General features: G+C 42.5%; 5 protein-coding genes across 10 annotated transcripts; 1 reads left to right on the forward strand and 4 right to left on the reverse strand.

The window, feature by feature from the left end:
- Nucleotides 1–615: 615 nt before the first annotated feature.
- Nucleotides 616–2158, reverse strand: LOC108050381 (FGFR1 oncogene partner 2 homolog). Its single transcript, XM_017132054.1, has 2 exons — nucleotides 2015–2158; nucleotides 616–1953 (listed from the first exon to the last, which is right to left on the reverse strand). The coding sequence occupies exon 2, from the start codon at nucleotides 1884–1886 to the stop codon at nucleotides 939–941; it is 948 nt and encodes a 315-aa protein (XP_016987543.1). The 5' UTR covers nucleotides 1887–1953; nucleotides 2015–2158; the 3' UTR covers nucleotides 616–938.
- A 682-nt stretch (nucleotides 2159–2840) lies between these two features.
- Nucleotides 2841–6135, reverse strand: LOC108050376 (interference hedgehog). Of its 2 annotated transcripts, none has more exons than XM_017132047.1 (2): nucleotides 5838–6135; nucleotides 2841–5769 (listed from the first exon to the last, which is right to left on the reverse strand). In XM_017132047.1, the coding sequence occupies exon 2, from the start codon at nucleotides 5759–5761 to the stop codon at nucleotides 3155–3157; it is 2607 nt and encodes an 868-aa protein (XP_016987536.1). In that variant the 5' UTR covers nucleotides 5762–5769; nucleotides 5838–6135; the 3' UTR covers nucleotides 2841–3154. The 2 variants fall into 2 exon arrangements, with proteins under 2 accessions (XP_016987536.1, XP_016987535.1); XM_017132046.1 differs by having other exon boundaries at nucleotides 2841–5772.
- A 1288-nt stretch (nucleotides 6136–7423) lies between these two features.
- LOC108050363 (YEATS domain-containing protein 4) lies at nucleotides 7424–9974 on the reverse strand. 5 transcript variants are annotated; one of them, XR_006417608.1, is made up of 6 exons: nucleotides 9366–9974; nucleotides 9069–9308; nucleotides 8807–8930; nucleotides 8470–8749; nucleotides 7654–8408; nucleotides 7424–7597 (listed from the first exon to the last, which is right to left on the reverse strand). XR_006417608.1 is itself a non-coding variant. In XM_044459667.1 (3 exons), the coding sequence occupies exons 2-3, from the start codon at nucleotides 8491–8493 to the stop codon at nucleotides 7478–7480; spliced, it is 960 nt and encodes a 319-aa protein (XP_044315602.1). In that variant the 5' UTR covers nucleotides 8494–8749; nucleotides 8807–8930; the 3' UTR covers nucleotides 7424–7477. The 5 variants fall into 5 exon arrangements, 3 of the variants coding, with proteins under 3 accessions (XP_044315602.1, XP_044315603.1, XP_044315604.1); XR_006417607.1 differs by having other exon boundaries at nucleotides 7654–8749; XM_044459667.1 differs by lacking the exons at nucleotides 9069–9308; nucleotides 9366–9974 and having other exon boundaries at nucleotides 7654–8749.
- Nucleotides 9975–10199: 225 nt separating this feature from the next.
- On the forward strand, nucleotides 10200–14448 carry LOC108050361 (cohesin subunit SA-1). The gene is made up of 10 exons (XM_017132026.2): nucleotides 10200–10384; nucleotides 10447–10762; nucleotides 10820–10993; nucleotides 11049–11348; nucleotides 11402–11835; nucleotides 11921–12756; nucleotides 12821–13179; nucleotides 13236–13526; nucleotides 13612–14152; nucleotides 14218–14448. Exons 1-10 carry the CDS (start codon nucleotides 10314–10316, stop codon nucleotides 14277–14279), a joined length of 3384 nt encoding a protein of 1127 aa, XP_016987515.1. The 5' UTR covers nucleotides 10200–10313; the 3' UTR covers nucleotides 14280–14448.
- Nucleotides 14321–17192, reverse strand: LOC108050362 (E3 SUMO-protein ligase ZBED1). Its single transcript, XM_044459670.1, is given in 4 exon segments — nucleotides 14321–15016; nucleotides 15080–16042; nucleotides 16885–17147; nucleotides 17150–17192. Coding segments are annotated over 4 exon segments (1884 nt in total). The 3' UTR covers nucleotides 14321–14401.
- Between the last annotated feature and the right edge of the window lie 66 nt (nucleotides 17193–17258).

Below are 17258 nucleotides of genomic sequence, written 5' to 3' on the forward strand. Positions count from 1 at the left end.
GACGTAAAGTATTTTTCTTAAGAGAACGCATTTCGTCAATGAGAATCGGTGAGATATATTTGCATACGTTTGAAAATAATGTGTAATTTTTGAAGCTCAACCGAGATTTCTCCGTTATCTATCCTAACGATTTTGAATGTTATGTTCATGAAGAATCGCAGTATACTTTTAAAGGCATTATACAAAAAAATGGAAGTAATTATTAAATGAAATAAAATCGTCTCTCTGTTTACTTTCCCATGAAAACTATTATTTGTTTTTGAAAGATGAAAGATGCATTTTTAAGAACCCCTCTTTGTAATCAAAAATCGCTTTTATTAAAAGCTCATTAGATTGAAGCTTAAACTTTCTATAACTCGAAGATTCGAATTTATGTTTTATAATTATTCAATTTTCTTGTAAACATTTAAAATTGTATGGAAATGCTGCGGGAAAGTCAGCCCTTATGAGAATTGGTTATTTTATTCATTGTTTTTTTTTTTGTCGCACTTATGAATATTAAGCAAAGTTGTTTGCTAAGCCGTGAGTCATATAAATAAATTATACAATTTGACTTAGTCATTCAGATTAAAATCGCTGCTGGCGTCGCATAAAATGAATTTAAATCGACAAAGATTTGGTTAATCCTCGATTTGTTATTGAATTTATTTAGAAATCATAAAATCGACAGAGTACATTGTACATTACATTGGTGTGTGTGTGAGTGGGTTTCTTTCCTTTGAATTATGAATTTCATTGTTTACAATGCGTATGGACATTATGCTGTAATGCGTATGTATAAATTACTTAGAGATTATCAATCGCTAAGACCTAATGCAGGTTATGTGTGCCCTCTTCATTTGCGGGCTGTTTTGTGACTGGGTGAGTAAAGAATATAAAACAGCGCTGCGATCGAAAAGAAGTCCAAATGAAACAACAACGTGGAGCACCTGCGCCTATCATGTTGCGGGCGCTGCAGGCGCCTGATGCTCGTCAGATTCGTTTGGCGTCGTCGCTGGCGGCAGCGCACTGGTTGAGTTGACTGCAGGTCCGTTGTTGTTCTCGTTGGCTACCGGCTGCTCAGCCGTCGCAGCAGTTTCCAGCGCCACAAAGGGTGCTGGTGATTCACTTTGACTTTGAACTGGGGCAGTGTTGAATGTGTTCGTGGCGGCGGTGGCCTTTGCCGGCTGTTCCGGGCTGTTGTACATTTGGATAACCGAGTTGTTGTTTATGTTCTCCACCGAGGCGCCCGATATGGACAGATCGTCGGCGGAGTCGTCCGCCAGGCTGTCCGTCTGCACGGCCTTTTCCTCTAGCAGGTGGTCGCTTTCGCGGATTGGTCGCTGAGCGGAGCCGTATTGCTTGGAAATCTGGAGCAGCTCCCGCAGCGTTTCGTTTTCCAGGCGCAGCTGGGAAATGGTCTGCAGTTCCCGCTGCACTACGCCGTCGTCCACACTGGCCGCCCGCTGCATTACGGCGGCCATTTCGTTTATCTTTTCGCGCTGCTCCCGGATCACTTGCCACATGCGCTCGTTGTACAGCTCTTTGAAGCTGAACTTGCTGTCCAAGACCTTGGAAACAGTATGCTCGCGATACTTCTGCATCATCAGCTCCATGACGCGCTCGTAGTCCTCAATGCAGATCTTTAGCTCGCGGTTCTCCTTGAGGATCTCCGAGCTGTTGATGTTCTGCTGCTGGATACGATTGACCATGTCCGCGTTGGTCTTGTTGTTCGAGATGCGGTTAAGTGATTCTATGTCGTCCTGGTATTGTCGCAGGCTCTCCACCAGCCGATTGTTCGTCTCCGCCTCCTCCAGGAGTGCCGTACCTAGAGCGTCCAGGTCCTTGACCCGGCTGGCCATGCGCTGCGCGTCCATTATCATCTGGCCCACGGATAGGTTCGACATCCTGCCCAGTGCGGTTGCGATTTAATGATTTCTATTGTTTTTGAGGCCAGGCCCTCTGCTTCGGGCTCTGCAAAAACAATGGGAAGTCGTGCATTTGGTGACTTTTCGAGCTAATAACCGGGGCTTACGTTCTGTGCGGGATTGGAGCAGCTTGGACCTTAGCTTAACCGCTTCATTTGATTTTTCGGCCAAAATATGTATAGAAAAAACGATACTAATAGAAATTTTGACGACGACCCAATTATTGGCTGACAGCTTATTAAATCCCAAACGCCTTTGCTTGTCGATAAAATACCTAACGCCACACCGCAATATACCGCTGAACTTTTTGATATACCATAAAAATACCATAATATGAGATTTTTATTTAAATTGAATTTGATTTTTTGGCGGGAAGCTAACACCAGTTTTATTTTCCTAATAAATTTAAGCAAACTGAAACCTAACTGTAAAGCATGTTTGCCCAGACGATTGGGTCGATTTGTTTGTACCCAAAAACATACAAACTGCATTCTATAGGCAATAGCTTATTGGTAAAGAAACAATCACGGCAAACCGTATTAGTTCTGTGATCCTGTCTTAAAAATTAAAATGGTTTCGTGGACAGGTTAGAAGGTAAATTAAAACAAAAAAATGTAATCTCTTTCACTCTACTAGTAACGTTTATACTTTCTTTCAACTTTCTTCTTGTCTTTACTTTAACCGCAATTTTTTATAAAAGTCTTGGTATGTACATAAATTAAAAAAAAATCAATACCCTTCGATTAATATAAATTTTAACAGTAACCTTTATGGTTGCACAAACGTGACAGCTTTTCTGTGGCATAATAATTTCATCCCGCAGTCCCTGTAGTGACGAATCGCACCGAGAGTGTAAAGTTTACAGGATTGCCCAAGCTAGACATTATTTTTTTTAATGTTAAAACTATTTTTTGTTATTTTAAAAAATTCGAATAAGGTAAAAAGATGAAGCTACAAGCTTTATTGTCATTTTTGTAAAGGTCATTAAGAAGCTATCAGTACAGATTGGGATCTTATCGCGAAACTTGGAAGACTTACCATAGAATGGACATAATGCTATGTTCTTAAACGATCATGCATGCATAAATCTAGTGATGTCTATTTAAGTACCTTAACTCTATGTGGTATTCGTATAAGTACAAACAGTAAGGGTTTTGTCATTCAAAATGGTAGATAAAACAGAGGTAGAGGAATAGCATGATACATCGGCCTTAAGGATGTACAGACTAAAGATCACGAGATTGCGATTACACGCCCACGCTGTTAAGGCTGCCGGAAGAAAGGTTCTCGGAGCGACTGGACAACCGGGGACGCTTCTTTAGTACACGACCCGGCTTACCGGGATTTTCGACTGGACCTACCTCTGAGGATTGATTTAGATTGTTATTGTTTCCATTGTTAGAGCCATTACTGCCGCCGGCACGTTCCAGCGTGCGTTGTGAGCGACGCAGCGAGGAAGAGGACATCCTCCGCAGGCCGGGATCGTAGTCGTAGCTGGACTGTCGCTGGTAGTAAGCCACATCCTGTTCGCTGTCGTTCTTCTCCTCCATCGCCTGCTGCTGCTGTTGAGCCAGCGGATTGAGGGTGATATGTATGTGACGGGTTCGCTGGCGCTGCTTAGAGGGCGAGCAGTTTCCCAGTGGCACGAAATCTTCCCGTAGATCCGCCATTCTCGGCTTGTTTTGATTGTTTCCCCTGCCTCGAGAACTCTTTCGCCGGCATACGCACAAGCAAGTGCTGACTAAAAGTAGGATAAGGACTGCTCCGCCACAAATTGTACCTGTCAGCATGGGACTCATGCTGAACGTCTCGTTGTGACTGGGCGTGGTCGTATCTCGGTCACCCATTGGTTGGATTGGCTCCTCGGTGGTGCTGGTCTTGGGACGCTGTGTGCGTCCCTGCTTGAGGGCACTGAATTCGGAAGCGGAGACGGCGCTAAAGGACTGCAGCTTGAACTCGTAGATGGTGGCCGTTTCCAGGGGCGCGATTTTAAAGCTCCTCGCTTGGGCTCCCTCAATGGTGGCCTTGAAATATTCGCCCGCTGAGGACGAGGGGCGATAGTAAGCGTAGTATCCTGTGATCAGATCTTCATCCGCATCGCTGGCCAAACTCCAGTGCAGTACCACTGCTGTTTCCGAATGTTCCTCGATCTCCAATAGCTCCGGCACTGGCATTGGATCAAGTGCTGCTCCTGGCTGGAGGTAAAACTTGGCTGATTTATTGCTTTCCTTGTTATCGTTGTTGGAGTAGACAGCTAGAATGCGAAAACGATAGGTGTGCTGGGGCTTCAAGTCTGTCACCGAGGCGGTAAAACTTTTGCCCATCTCCGAGTTCCATTTGGGTTTTCCGTAGGGTATATTATCGTTGGTGGTCTGCCAGTTCTTGCTCTTTCCCATCATGCGGTACTGCACCTTAAAGATGACAATAGGCCATCCGTCGTTGCGAGGCACCATCCAGCGGAGCATCACGGATTCATCGGTCAGTCGGGTAACATTTGGGGGAGATGGTGGAAACATCTGCTTCTGCTTGGGCCCCTGGTTAGGCTTCGGTCGGTGGATTCCTCCCGATTCTCTCGGCTCTTGGATCTGCTTGGGATTAACTTGTAGCAGGGTTCCCGCACTGTGCTCTCCCAGACTATTTCGGGCAAAACACTGCACATAGCCGGCATGACGCTTCAGGACACTGTGCAGTATCAGAATATTATTGGACAGTTCAGCCTCCGTATCATCTGTGCTGCTGTGTCCGTTCAGGAGCCAGTAGATCTCTGGCGTAGGGACTCCCGTGGCTTCGCACTCCAGCTGCAACCGTTCACCCTCGTTGGTAAGATTCGCCGAAGGTGGTCGCACAATTTGCGGCGGACGCTGTACGCGCACTTGTATATAGTGCTCCAGCGCGGGACGCACTCCATTGTCCTGGAAACAGATATAGGTGCCTGCATCCTGAACTTGGATGTCTGATATCTCCAAAGCATGGTCAAATACTTTTGAACGCCTGTTTTTAACAGCTCCCAGTACATCGGGACTGCTCCAGACAACAGTGGGTGGCGGTGAGCCAACCCCAGGGCACATCAGCAGGAGCGAGCTTCCTTCTCGGGCCGTTATTGTTTGGGAGTTGGGCTGGCCCTTGAGCCAATGTGGGGAATTGCTTTGCGACCTCTGGGTTGAAGTAACCTGCAGGTGCAGCGATGCGGACGGCTGGATTCTTTCGCCAGAGGCAGGGTTCGTGGCCTGACAAGAATAGCTGCCTGAGGACTCGGAGGATACATTGGTCAGAAAGACATTTCCACTAGTTCCGGGGAATTCGGCTTTAATTTCCACTCCATTCCGGTAGTAAGACCAAGTGGCAGATGGATTGGATTGCACCTGCTGACCGCAGGGCCAGAGCACCGAATTCCCTGCAGCGACCCGCCATTGGAGGGGTGAAACCGATTCCTTTGGGCCCACTAGGCTAGTGCTGGCCATCTCCAGTCGGGCCGTGGTGGAGGTGACCACCAGGGGACCGAACCAGCCAATACATCGGTACTCCCCTAGAGTGTCCGGTCGGACGAGCACCCTGAGCCGCGAAATAGCCGCCTCGTGGGATACATTCGCCTTGGAGTTGCCTGTCCGAAGGTATTTGAACCCGCCTCCTGGGGACTTGCTAGATCGGTGGCTCCACTCGAAGCGCTCTGGTTGCAAACTGGTCTCGCACTCCAGCACCACCTCGTCTCCGAGGGGCGCCACCAAAGATTCGGGTGCGCGAAGAATTCGCACGCCAGGTGAAGGGTGAGCGGGGGATTTCTCTGAAACCGGAATTGCTTCGAGTCGCGACGTCAGCAGCGAAAAGAGCAGCAGCGAGGATGTGAGCAGCGTCATTAAGGGGGCTGCTGCAAGTGACGGGGCTCACCCGAAAATATCAGAATCCGAAACATTGATAAATCCATCAACTTACCTTTCTTCTACGTTTTTCGATTGGTTCTGGGTCAAAAAACGCGGTTGCGTTTGCGCAGTTAACAGTTTTTACTCTTGGCAATCGCGCATCACTTATGGCTTATATATGTCTGTGTGTGTATGTGGAATCGTGAGCCACATTAACGTGTAACGATCCAGGTCCATAAAATCAATGTATCTGTAATTTGGGCTTCGATCGGGACCCGAAGCCACCGGACAAGCACATGCACTCAACAAGTCAAATAAACAATGGCATTTATTATTCTGTGGGGATGCTGGAACTGGATTTGGAACCGGGACGCTGGTTCATCTGCATTGATTCGTTCGCCGACGAGCCGGTGGAAATCACTGGTTCAAAATTCACTGGTTCAATGAGCTACAGTCGGCCTTGGTATTGTTGAACAGCTAAATTTATATTTGTTCTATGTATATGTGAACAAGTAAGGAAGATAACGTTGGTAAGCCGACAGTTATATACCCTTGCAGGAACAAGGAAAATGTTTTGGTCACCATATTTTTACCATCAGTTCATAAATATAAAACTATTACGTTACTAAAAATTTACTTTTTTCATTGATTATCCATATCCTTAAACAACATTTAAAACTTAATTGTAATATTTAACGTGGTCTTTGCCATTTTTGAAAGGTCCTGGAGTCATTTTTTTTATTTTTCTATCAACTATCAACACGATAGAAATAAAAATTGTTTTCTCTTAAATGTTTTTCAAACACTATCAACTTCTAGTCGAAATGGAAAAAAATCCTCCAGATCCTATCAAACATAGTGTTATCAATTACGATAAACAAATTTGTTATTTAGTCATCTACTGCTATTTGTTGTGTAATTTAACAAATATTCGTTGTATTATAGCTATAACCAACACCCAACCAAAAGTGTGAATTAAAAAAGTTCTCGACAAAAAAATATATAAAAGATTGTACGTTGTAAATCTATAATTTATAATTATATCATGAAATCCAATTTGCGGATGTCTGACTAATAATATTTGAAACGGAGATCTAGACTACTTATGTAACGACTAGCTAATAGTATTAGCATCGAAGAAAGGCTTAAAAAGTCCCTACAGAGCGGAGCCCAACTCAGTTACACACTGAAAATGAAGCAGGCTGCTCTACTTTTCATTGCAGGACTTTCAGGAGCCCTGGGCTGCTCGAAATTTTCTTTTTCATTACAAAAGAAATAATTTACATCCTTCTTGGTAATAATTAATAGATTAGTCACGTTGCTAGTCATTTGTCTTTATTTAGCGCAGCATACATTCCATACATACGAAAATCTTTTACAAGCTTTTTCAAACCGTACACCTATTTATTTAGCAAACTGTTAAAATACAAGTTATTATTATTTAATTATCAATGTGCCAATAATTATTATTATAATGTACTTTTATTTTGGTCAGAAGTTTTAAACTGCCATATTCTTGATAAAATGTTTTATTAAACAAGCTAACTTAATAACTTTTATTTTTTTTCCAAATGAGAATTGGATCTCAGTAGTGGATTTTGCATATTTTGCTTTTATTATGCGACAACAATATACGTAAATCTTAAAAACTTTAAAATATTAATTTAGAGTTCAATTTAATTATTTTATAAAATGTATATATAATTTGTTTGCTTACAAAACCTTTCTAGTCGTAAATTCCAGTTCTAGAAGGCCACCAATCAAATTTGGATAAGCATCCTTGATGACTTTAAATAAAATCTTTAGCATGGAATGATTATAAAGCTGCAAAATCTTATGAATAAAATAAACATTAGGCTTGTTCAAATAAAAGCAAGTAAATTACTTACCAAATCCTTCTGACAAGTTTTAGAAAAATGTATGACCAAACGCTTTTTGCGCTGATATAAAGCCTTGTTCATAGTCGACGCACTGAACTCTAAGAATCCATCCTCTACCTCGTGGTTTTGCAATTGTAAAAGTTGGAGTTGAGGACAGGAGTATACCATGTCCCAAAATGCATCACCAGTCTCCCAAATGGTTATGTTCTCCAAATACAATTCTGTTAATCTTGGAAATTCGTTAATAGCGTTTTTAAAACTTTGTGCACACCATAGTCCATCCACCACTCCTTCATTAATTATGGAAACTTTTCGCACATTTTGAAAGCGGTTGGGAGTAAGCCAGAGCCAAAAGTTCTCGTTGCAGGTGAGTGCCACAACATCCTGTCTCCGCATTTCGACTATGCTATCCAAAAAATTCTCCACGTCTTTAAATTCATCAATGCGAAGTTTTCGCAACTTTGGCAAAGTCAATAGCTTGTTTGTATTTTCCCTACTGACGAGATTGAGCTCCAGTTGCAGTTCTTCAAGTTCCTGTAATTTTAATATAGCCTCCACATAGTCGTCTTCCTCCGATTCTCTCCACGCGACGCTCAAAAACTGTAGGGGCAATATCTGGCATATTTTTTGAAAACATTTTGTTTTCCAGTGTCTGGAAGCACCAATTATGTCCAGTCTTCGAAGGTGCTTCCATCTGGCGACATGATGGCCGTTTAGTATTTCAAAGGTATGGTCCTTACCTTCAATTCTGGCTTTAAAGGACTCTATGAGGGGAAAGCAATTTACCAGACTCTCTATATCATCGTCAACATCGGATTTTTTTACCGAATAGTCCAGAATCCGAGCCATCGGAAAACAATGACTTCTGAAAACATACAGCTGATCTATGGGAAAATCTTCGAGAGTTACGTTCACTATCGTAGAACTGATGCACTCCAGAAAGTTATAAAGAAGTACCGCCTTATTTTTAAATGTTTTCCAATGTAAAGAGTGTTTGTTTTGGTTCTGCCAAAAGCTTGAAACAACCTTATTTAAACGTGAAAAGGACTCAGTAGCCTGCCATAGAATAAGTTGTTCTTCGAGCTCCAGATACTCTATAATTTGACTATAAGGAGAGTTATTAAAATTTATGCTCAAGGTTGAAGAAAGCTTGGGCTCTTACAGCAGGCACTCATCATTTAAGTCATCTTGATATTAAGAAAAACGGTATTGTATATTCAGAACAGAAAGCTTCAGCTAATCCATAACTTTTCACATCGATAGTCATCGATATATCGCAAAATGTACTTCAAGAAAAGAAAAATGAATATTTTGGTTTAGTTTGAATTCGCACTTAACGAAAAATCTTAATAAAATAGTATAGAGTATAAAATAGCTTAGTCGAAAACATAATTCATTATTGTATCCTCTTTTTAATAACTTACACATAGGTTCTTAAAACCAATGAAATTGATTTCTAAAATGTTTCAATAGCTTTTCAGCAGAAACGGTGTACATATGTATATATTACGCAGGTTGCTTTTGCACCTTGGCCAATTCTGCCTTAAATTTAGATATGGTCTCACGTGCCAGCTTTAGTTTGTCCTTAAGTGTAACGATCTCCCCTTTGACCTTCTGTTTCACATTGACAATGTTGTCCAGCGTTTTCGTTTTTTTTTCCTCAACTAGAAAAGTAAATATTTAAGTTACTAATACAAGTATAGTGATTAGATCGTAGTTACAGTCAGTGTCATGGGATAAAAGCCCATTGGCGCTCTGTTCTGAGAGCAACAGAAAATGCTGCATGATCTGTGTGGGCTCTTGGAAGACGATCTCCTCGTAGGACTCCGAGACCAGACCCTTCTTGGTGTCCATAGTGGTGCTGGAAGTGAGCTCGCCATCAACGACGGGCGACTGAAAGAGCTTCAGGATGTGGTAGCACGTAACTGGGCGTTCCGACTGATCGTTGAAGTAGATTTTGATTACCACTTCGAATTCGCCCCAACCCGTCTCCGTGATCTCGTAGGGCGGCTTCACAACGATCCTGTTCGGATTGGCGTAACTTTCGTGCAGCTTAAAGTGCACCTTTTTCACATAAATGGACATGTCCTCATTGAAGTAGGGCTTCAAATAGACCTTCCACTGATGTGTGTGTCCGTCCTCCTCCCGTTTCTTACCGAAGGATCTTGCTATGTTCCCGTATACAATGGGTTTGACTATAGTTACGCCCTTTAGCCGTCCACCAGAATCTCCTCCAAAGTCTGTCATATTATAATGATTTTAATTTCTTTACGTTGTAGCTCAGTAAAATCTTGTTGTTGTTCTTCTTCTTCCTTTTGGTGAAGCGTTGCGGCTAGTCGTTGCTATCGATGTATGCAGGGCTGGACAGCTATTTAACACTGCAGAAAATATTTAAAACAAAATTTCGCTGGAATGCTTATGGATAAATACATTTTTATGGAGAAATTAGTATTATAATTTTGCTTTGAAATGTACACAGTTGGTAATTCTTATTTTGACTATTTATCATTAAGTACAGCCCTTGTCTATCGATATTTTTCCCATTATATTGTTAGGGGTGTACCATCACTTGTTATAAGCGGACGCATTTGGTCAAAATTGTGTTGATTTATTTAACACTTAATAATTTGACCCAAACATACCAATCAGGATCCAGTGAAATATTTACAATGATGGCGCGTCGCGGGGGAAAGCGCATACGGATGGATGATCCGCCTCCGGAGTACGACGAATTGCATAGGTGCAACACTCTGGTTTCCCACCATTTCTGTTTTTCTAAATAATGTGATTTATTTGTTTTAGCGATGCTTTAAACGAAAGCACCTCGGATGCGGATAGTCCCACCAAGCGGATGACCAGATTACGTGCACGGGGCGGTGTTCGCGATAAACCTCCCATAATTGATGACGACGAGGATGACTTTTTCGCGCCAATAGCGCGCAAACGAAAGACACCAGCCACCCGTAAGGGACCAGCAGAGCGCAAGGAACGCGTTGACCGGCCGCGCAAGGAGCCTGTGGACAAAGGACAACATGAGCGGATCGACAATGAACGGGAGATTACCACAGACGAGAATAGTCTGTACTACATTGTGCGCCACTCCAAGAATCCCATTGCCGTAGGAAATCCATTTGCTTTGCAATCGAACAATTAATATTCGGGCCTCTCATTCCAGAGCATTGTTGACCAGTGGATTGAACAGTACAAAGCAAACCGGGAAACAGCGCTGGTCGCATTGATGCAGTTCTTCATAAACGCTAGCGGCTGCAAGGGCAAAATATCCGAGGATATACAGTATCCTGTGGATCACACAGCCATTATCCGACGAATGACTGAGGAGTTTGACGAGGTAAGTCCATTGGAAATGTCCACATTGCTCCATATCTAACTGTTAAATATTACAGGAAAGTGGAGAATATCCCTTGATCATGACCGGAACTCAGTGGCGAAAATTTAAAAATAATTTCTGCGATTTCGTTCAAACGCTGGTGAAGCAGTGCCAGTACTCCATCATCTACGACCAGTTTTTGATGGATAACGTAATTTCCCTGCTTACAGGACTGTCGGATTCTCAGGTGCGTGCCTTCCGACACACGGCCACTTTGGCAGCCATGAAGCTGATGACAGCATTGGTGGATGTGGCCCTACTTGTTTCGAATAACTTTGACAACGCTGCGAAGCAATTTGAAGCTGAACGAGTAAAGGTGGGACTGAAATTATTGACAAAGATTTTATTACTTATCTTAACTTATTGTAGTCTCGCGATCGGCGGGCTTCTGACCGCTTGGACTCGCTAATGACAAAACGGTCCGAACTAGAAGAGAATATGGACGAAATAAAAAGCATGTTAACCTACATGTTTAAATCTGTGTTTGTCCACCGCTACCGGGACAGTCTCCCAGACATACGTGCAATTTGTATGGCCGAGATTGGCATTTGGATGGAGAACTATCCGCAAAACTTTCTTGACGACTCGTACCTAAAGTACATCGGATGGACACTCCACGACAAGATCGGGGAGGTGCGTTTGCGCTGCCTACAGTCGTTGCTGCCGCTGTACGAGAAGGAAGAACTCAAGGGCAAACTAGAATTGTTTACGTCCAAGTTTAAGGACAGGATTGTGGCCATGACCCTGGACAAGGAGTTCGAGGTGTCCGTTCATGCCGTCAAACTGGTGATCAGTATTTTGAAGTATGTTCAATTGAATTTAGTGCAATCCTAAAGTGTTATCTAAAGCAGAAGGATTAATTTGAGAGATATTAATTTTTATTTTCAGAATTCACCCAGAGATTTTGGCTGACAAGGATTGTGAAATCGTCTACGAGTTGGTTTACTCCTCTCATCGTGGTGTGGCCCAGGCAGCCGCCGAGTTTTTAAACGTTCGCTTGTTCCATTTAACTGCTGACATGGAAGAGACAAAGACCAAACGTGGCAAAGTACGGATGCCCAATACTCCGCTGGTTCGGGACTTGGTGCAGTTCTTTATCGAGTCCGAGCTCCACGAGCATGGCGCTTATCTCGTGGATTCGTTCATAGATAGCAATGACATGGTTAGGGACTGGGAATGTATGACGGATCTGCTGCTGGAAGAGCCTGGTCCGAACGAGGAGGTCCTCGACAACAAGCAGGAATCCACGCTCATTGAGATCATGGTCAGCAGTGTTAAACAATCAGCCACTGGAGAAATCCCGGTCGGGCGCGCTAGTAATCGAAAATTTACGCTTAGTGCTAAGGAATTAAAGGCTATTCAAGATGAAAAGGCCAAGTTAACCGAACACTTTATTGTCACTTTGCCATCGCTGCTGGAGAAGTATCAGGCGGACAGCGAGAAGTTGGCGAACCTTCTTGCAGTACCCCAGTACTTCGATCTTAATCTGTACACCACCAATCGACAAGAGAGCAATTTACAGGCTTTGTTAGATCGTATCAATCAGGTAATGAGCATGCACACGGGACGCGAGGTGCTGGAAACATGCGCAAAAACTCTTGAATGTCTATGTGCCGAGGGAAGTGCCACCTATACTAGATGCAACATCGCCAGATCCAACATAATTGAGAGTGCGGTGAACAAGTACAAGGACGCTATCGAGGAGTGGCGCAACCTCATTCAAGGTATTTATAAACATACCTATTAAAACCCAAATAATTTCTTTTCAAAAATTTATTGTTTTCACAGGAGAAGAGACCCCTAATGAGGATGACATTTACAACATAACCATCACCCTAAAGGTCCTATCTATCTTGTACTCCTCGCACAACCTCAATCCCTGGGATCTGTTTAAGTCCCTGTTTCAAGACGTCGAGGAGGCCCAGTCCAAAGAGAACGTTGACCGATGTCTGCCCAACGAAGCATTAGCCTATTGCATAGAGGCATGTTACTTCTCCATCAGCTGGGGACTCTACTACGTGGAGAACGATTGCGAGTCGCTCAATGTGGCCGAGGTAGTGGCCGAACTTCGCAGCAATTTAGATACATTCATGGCAGCCTGTTTTGAGCTAACCCGCGATGGTCCCACAGTGCAGATTCAAGAGGCGGTTCGTTATTAAAAACTTACATTAATTTTTAGAAAATATAATTATTGAGTTTGCAGGCATACCAGTCAATCTGTGATCTTCTGATCATCTTCTCTGACAAGTTAGCTCGCAGTGAGATAGAACACATTCGTGGATTGCAGTACAAGTCGCGAATGGATGAGCATCTCATCTTGGACAATTTTGTGCAACACTATGTTTTTTCCCTTAAGCAAGATGTGGCCCAAGATGAAACGAGAATCGAGGAACTGCATAAGAAACGCAACTTCTTAGCATGTTACTGCAAGCTGGTAGTGTACAATATTATACCAACAATGCGAGCTGCAAGCATTTTTAAATATTATGTCAAGGTGAGTAAGGAAGAACGAAAATATCTCCAAGATGGGAAATTTATTTAACAACTGTGTGGTATTAATCACAAACTATTTATTTTAGTGCTACAACGATTATGGCGACATTATCAAAGCTACATTAGGCAAGGCTCGTGAGATAAACAAAGTAAACTTTGCCATGACCCTTCTGTTGAGCCTAATCACGGTTTTCAAGAGTCTGCAGGAGCAAAATGAGGATGGAACTGTTTCAAAGAGCTCGCAAGAGTTTGTGGACCTCAAAGAGTTAGCTAAGAGATTTGCTCTCACATTTGGATTTGATGCTATTAAGAATCGCGAATCTGTGGCTGCCATTCATCGAGGTGGCATTTATTTTGCTGCCAACAAGGAACCTGATGATCCGGTGCGAGCTCCAACACGTGTGCTGTTTTTGGAGGTTCTGAACGAGTTCAACTATAAGCTGCTGAAGCAAGATAAGAAGGTGATCATGGGTTTCCTAGATAAGATCATACCACCGGCCATGCCATCCAGCAGAGCTGAGGAATGGCAGCCATTGATCTTATATCGCAATTCTCTGCTGCATGGCGAAACTGATCAAGCGCCAGTCGCCAGCAAGCGGGCCTACACACGTAAACGTCGTGATCATGGTAAGATTTTCAAAGTTTTTATTTTATTATACGTCAACAAAACTAAAAACGAATTCAAAATTTAGATGAAGAAGAGGAGGAGGAGGAAGACGACGAGGAGCACAATGATCCCGATTACAGGGGCTAGGACCCGATGGGAAACATTCAGCCTAAGGGCAAAACAAAACGTTCCGGGCGATCAACTAGTTTTAAGTTTAATGCTTAAATTATGAACATAAAGTATTTAAAGTTTACATCTTATTATTAACATTACTCCTTGCTGTCCCAATATATAAAGTTAGACTTTATTAGCAATATTTTAGATGCATTTTCGAAGCTTAATCCCGTTTTCATATCGCAAAACAAGTGTGCGGACTCCCTAAATAAGCTTTCACTAGCCACACTTGCGGCTGGAGCTGATAAATATTTTCGAACTATGGCATACATAGAACTGTATTTTATGTTTGTCTTCCACCACATCAAGGGATCCATGTTCCTATCTATTCTAGGCTCGGAGTTATATAAATATAGTAGATTCTTAATCTGCGAATGGGAGCCAAACGATGTTGTTGCCTGTTGAGAATTAGTAGAGCCAGTCGTCAGCATATTGTCAAGTATACTGTCAATCTTTGATTCATTTTTATCGGATATTGGGGCTGTTACTTTGATTATTTTCAAAGGCATCTGGCCATTGCGGTCTTCTTGCACTCTGGCGAGCAGCTGCAAAACTTCGTTGGCCACCAACTGCTCCTCTCGCTCGGTAAAGAAGGCTTGCTTATACCTCGGATCCAAATAGGTGGCCATCAAAAATTTAATGTCGCTGGTGACATGGGAGAACTTCATTTCCAGTTCTTCAAGCAACTTTCTTGCAAAACTGCAAATAGTCTAAACATTAAAAAAACGTAAAATTTTAACAAATACTCTTTACTCAGAACAATAAAGCCTTACCACAGAGGAAACAAAATTGTGGACATCTGTTCGAAGTGAATCCCGCAAAGCGGCCACTAGTGGAATTACCGAAGATGTTGACGTTGATGGATTACTCCAGATCCTAATAATTTCCTCACAAGGTTGCATTACTTTGTTGCACAAATCAATGTCTACCCATTCATCAGGATATATTTGAACCAGACTGTACTGTTCGCAATATAGGGAGATAGCATCTTTCATCTTGAACACGCTGGCCATCATCTGGAAGGTTGAATTCCATTTAAAAGAATCATGAGGTAAAAGTGTACACGGATCTCTCGTTAGGCGGATCTCTTGAATAAATTTTAGATGATCGTGGGCCATCTTACAAGAAGCAAAATGGTCAATTATTTGCTTGCACTTCGATGACAGATTCTGAAGCGATTCGTTCGACTGTAAAGCAAATCTCACGCACATCTGCAGACGATTAACACAGCAATCGGGCAGTGATCCTGGCAGAGCCGTCATCTCATCCCTGATGATGCAATGTGTCTTCTCTTTGGGAACCTCTATCGCCAAGCTGGGTATTAGATCTCGAATACAACATGCAACTTTAGAAGTCCTTTCGTAATTTAAAGCCTCACACTTCAACACAAAGCGGTGCGTCTGAAAATCCATTGATATTCCAGAACAAGACAGGCTCAGCAGTCCTTCACCTTTGTCACCCCGCCAAAGACTAGTAGATAACGAGACAGCATCCAGCAGATCCACCTGCTCCTTAATGTGCTGTTGCATTTTCATGTGTATATCCTTACACAGTATATTCTCATAGTAACTCCTTGAGTGGATCACATATCTCGGCTGCAGCACTCTAACAAAATTTACGAACCCGGGTCCTTCAATGAAATCAAAGGAGTGGTTTAAAAGCATGAGTGCCAACTTCTCATCACAGCGCGCACTGCAGGAAACGCCTTCGGTGTCCAAAGGATCTGGATCTGATTCCTAAATTTAAGTTTAATAACATTTAAATATCTTTATTAATTGTAATGTATTAACATCTCTTAGTTTTGTAAATTAAAATTTAATAATTTTTTCTACCAATAGCCGGATAACAAAAGTGTGCTACACATATTTTTAGCGGGACTCTACGCGGATATATCCGCATCCGCTACAGCCCTATCATTGAACTCCTTAATAAATTACAGAAGTTTTTCAATTGACTTTTGTAATTACGGCTAAATCATTTATCAAAACAATCGGGATATACAGACACTTAAATATATAAGGATCTGGGAATCAACTCCCATGTGAAAGTATTTGACTAAAGATATTAACAGAAGTTTAGATTTTGAATTCGGGTCCTTCAATGAAATCAAAGGAGTGGTTTAAAAGCATGAGTGCCAACTTCTCATCACAGCGCGCACTGCAGGAAACGCCTTCGGTGTCCAAAGGATCTGGATCTGATTCCTAAATTTAAGTTTAATAACATTTAAATATCTTTATTAATTGTAATGTATTAACATCTCTTAGTTTTGTAAATTAAAATTTAATAATTTTTTCTACCAATAGCCGGATAACAAAAGTGTGCTACACATATTTTTAGCGGGACTCTACGCGGATATATCCGCATCCGCTACAGCCCTATCATTGAACTCCTTAATAAATTACAGAAGTTTTTCAATTGACTTTTGTAATTACGGCTAAATCATTTATCAAAACAATCGGGATATACAGACACTTAAATATATAAGGATCTGGGAATCAACTCCCATGTGAAAGTATTTGACTAAAGATATTAACAGAAGTTTAGATTTTGAATTCGCCATTTATTTTATCCTACTTACGTGCAAATTTAACTCCAACTGCGTCGTGGGATGCTGTGGAGAGCTGTTAGAGATCTCTCTCTTCACCAAATCCAGGTACTTGATGTCTTCGGAGAGAGTTAGGAACTCTCCTGGGTGCTTGCTCTTCAAATGGTTCCGCAAGCAGGTAGTGCCGCGGCCCTTCCTTGAGTAGTTTCTGTTGCAAATACAGCAGGTGGCCACCGTATCGGAGGCCTTGTAGAAGAACTGCCACACATTGCTCTTCTTGCTCATCGTTGTTGGGCTTTTGCGAATCCCAAAAATTGTACACTTTTTGCGGATGTGCACATCCGCCTCTACATCCGTTCTGCGGCAGAGGCTCGGTAGCCCTGCAGTGCAAAAATCGATTGCCTAAC

The sequence above is a fragment of the Drosophila rhopaloa genome, unplaced genomic scaffold (assembly GCF_018152115.1).
Source record: "Drosophila rhopaloa isolate 14029-0021.01 unplaced genomic scaffold, ASM1815211v1 contig_2, whole genome shotgun sequence".
Classification (NCBI taxonomy): Eukaryota; Metazoa; Arthropoda; class Insecta; order Diptera; family Drosophilidae; genus Drosophila; species Drosophila rhopaloa.

Bases quoted from the DNA above. Each gene is read 5' to 3' on its own strand.
- LOC108050361 (XM_017132026.2), top strand. From the start codon at position 10,314: ATGATGGCGCGTCGCGGGGGAAAGCGCATACGGATGGATGATCCGCCT. The intron at 10,385-10,446 runs GTGCAACACTCT...TATTTGTTTTAG, and splicing joins GAGTACGACGAATTGCATAG to CGATGCTTTAAACGAAAGCA. The intron at 13,180-13,235 runs GTTCGTTATTAA...TTGAGTTTGCAG, and splicing joins CAGTGCAGATTCAAGAGGCG to GCATACCAGTCAATCTGTGA.
- LOC108050381 (XM_017132054.1), bottom strand. From the start codon at position 1,886: ATGTCGAACCTATCCGTGGGCCAGATGATAATGGACGCGCAGCGCATG.
- LOC108050363 (XM_044459667.1), bottom strand. From the start codon at position 8,493: ATGGCTCGGATTCTGGACTATTCGGTAAAAAAATCCGATGTTGACGAT. The intron at 7,598-7,653 runs GTAAGTAATTTA...TTTATTCATAAG, and splicing joins AAACTTGTCAGAAGGATTTG to ATTTTGCAGCTTTATAATCA.
- LOC108050376 (XM_017132047.1), bottom strand. From the start codon at position 5,761: ATGACGCTGCTCACATCCTCGCTGCTGCTCTTTTCGCTGCTGACGTCG.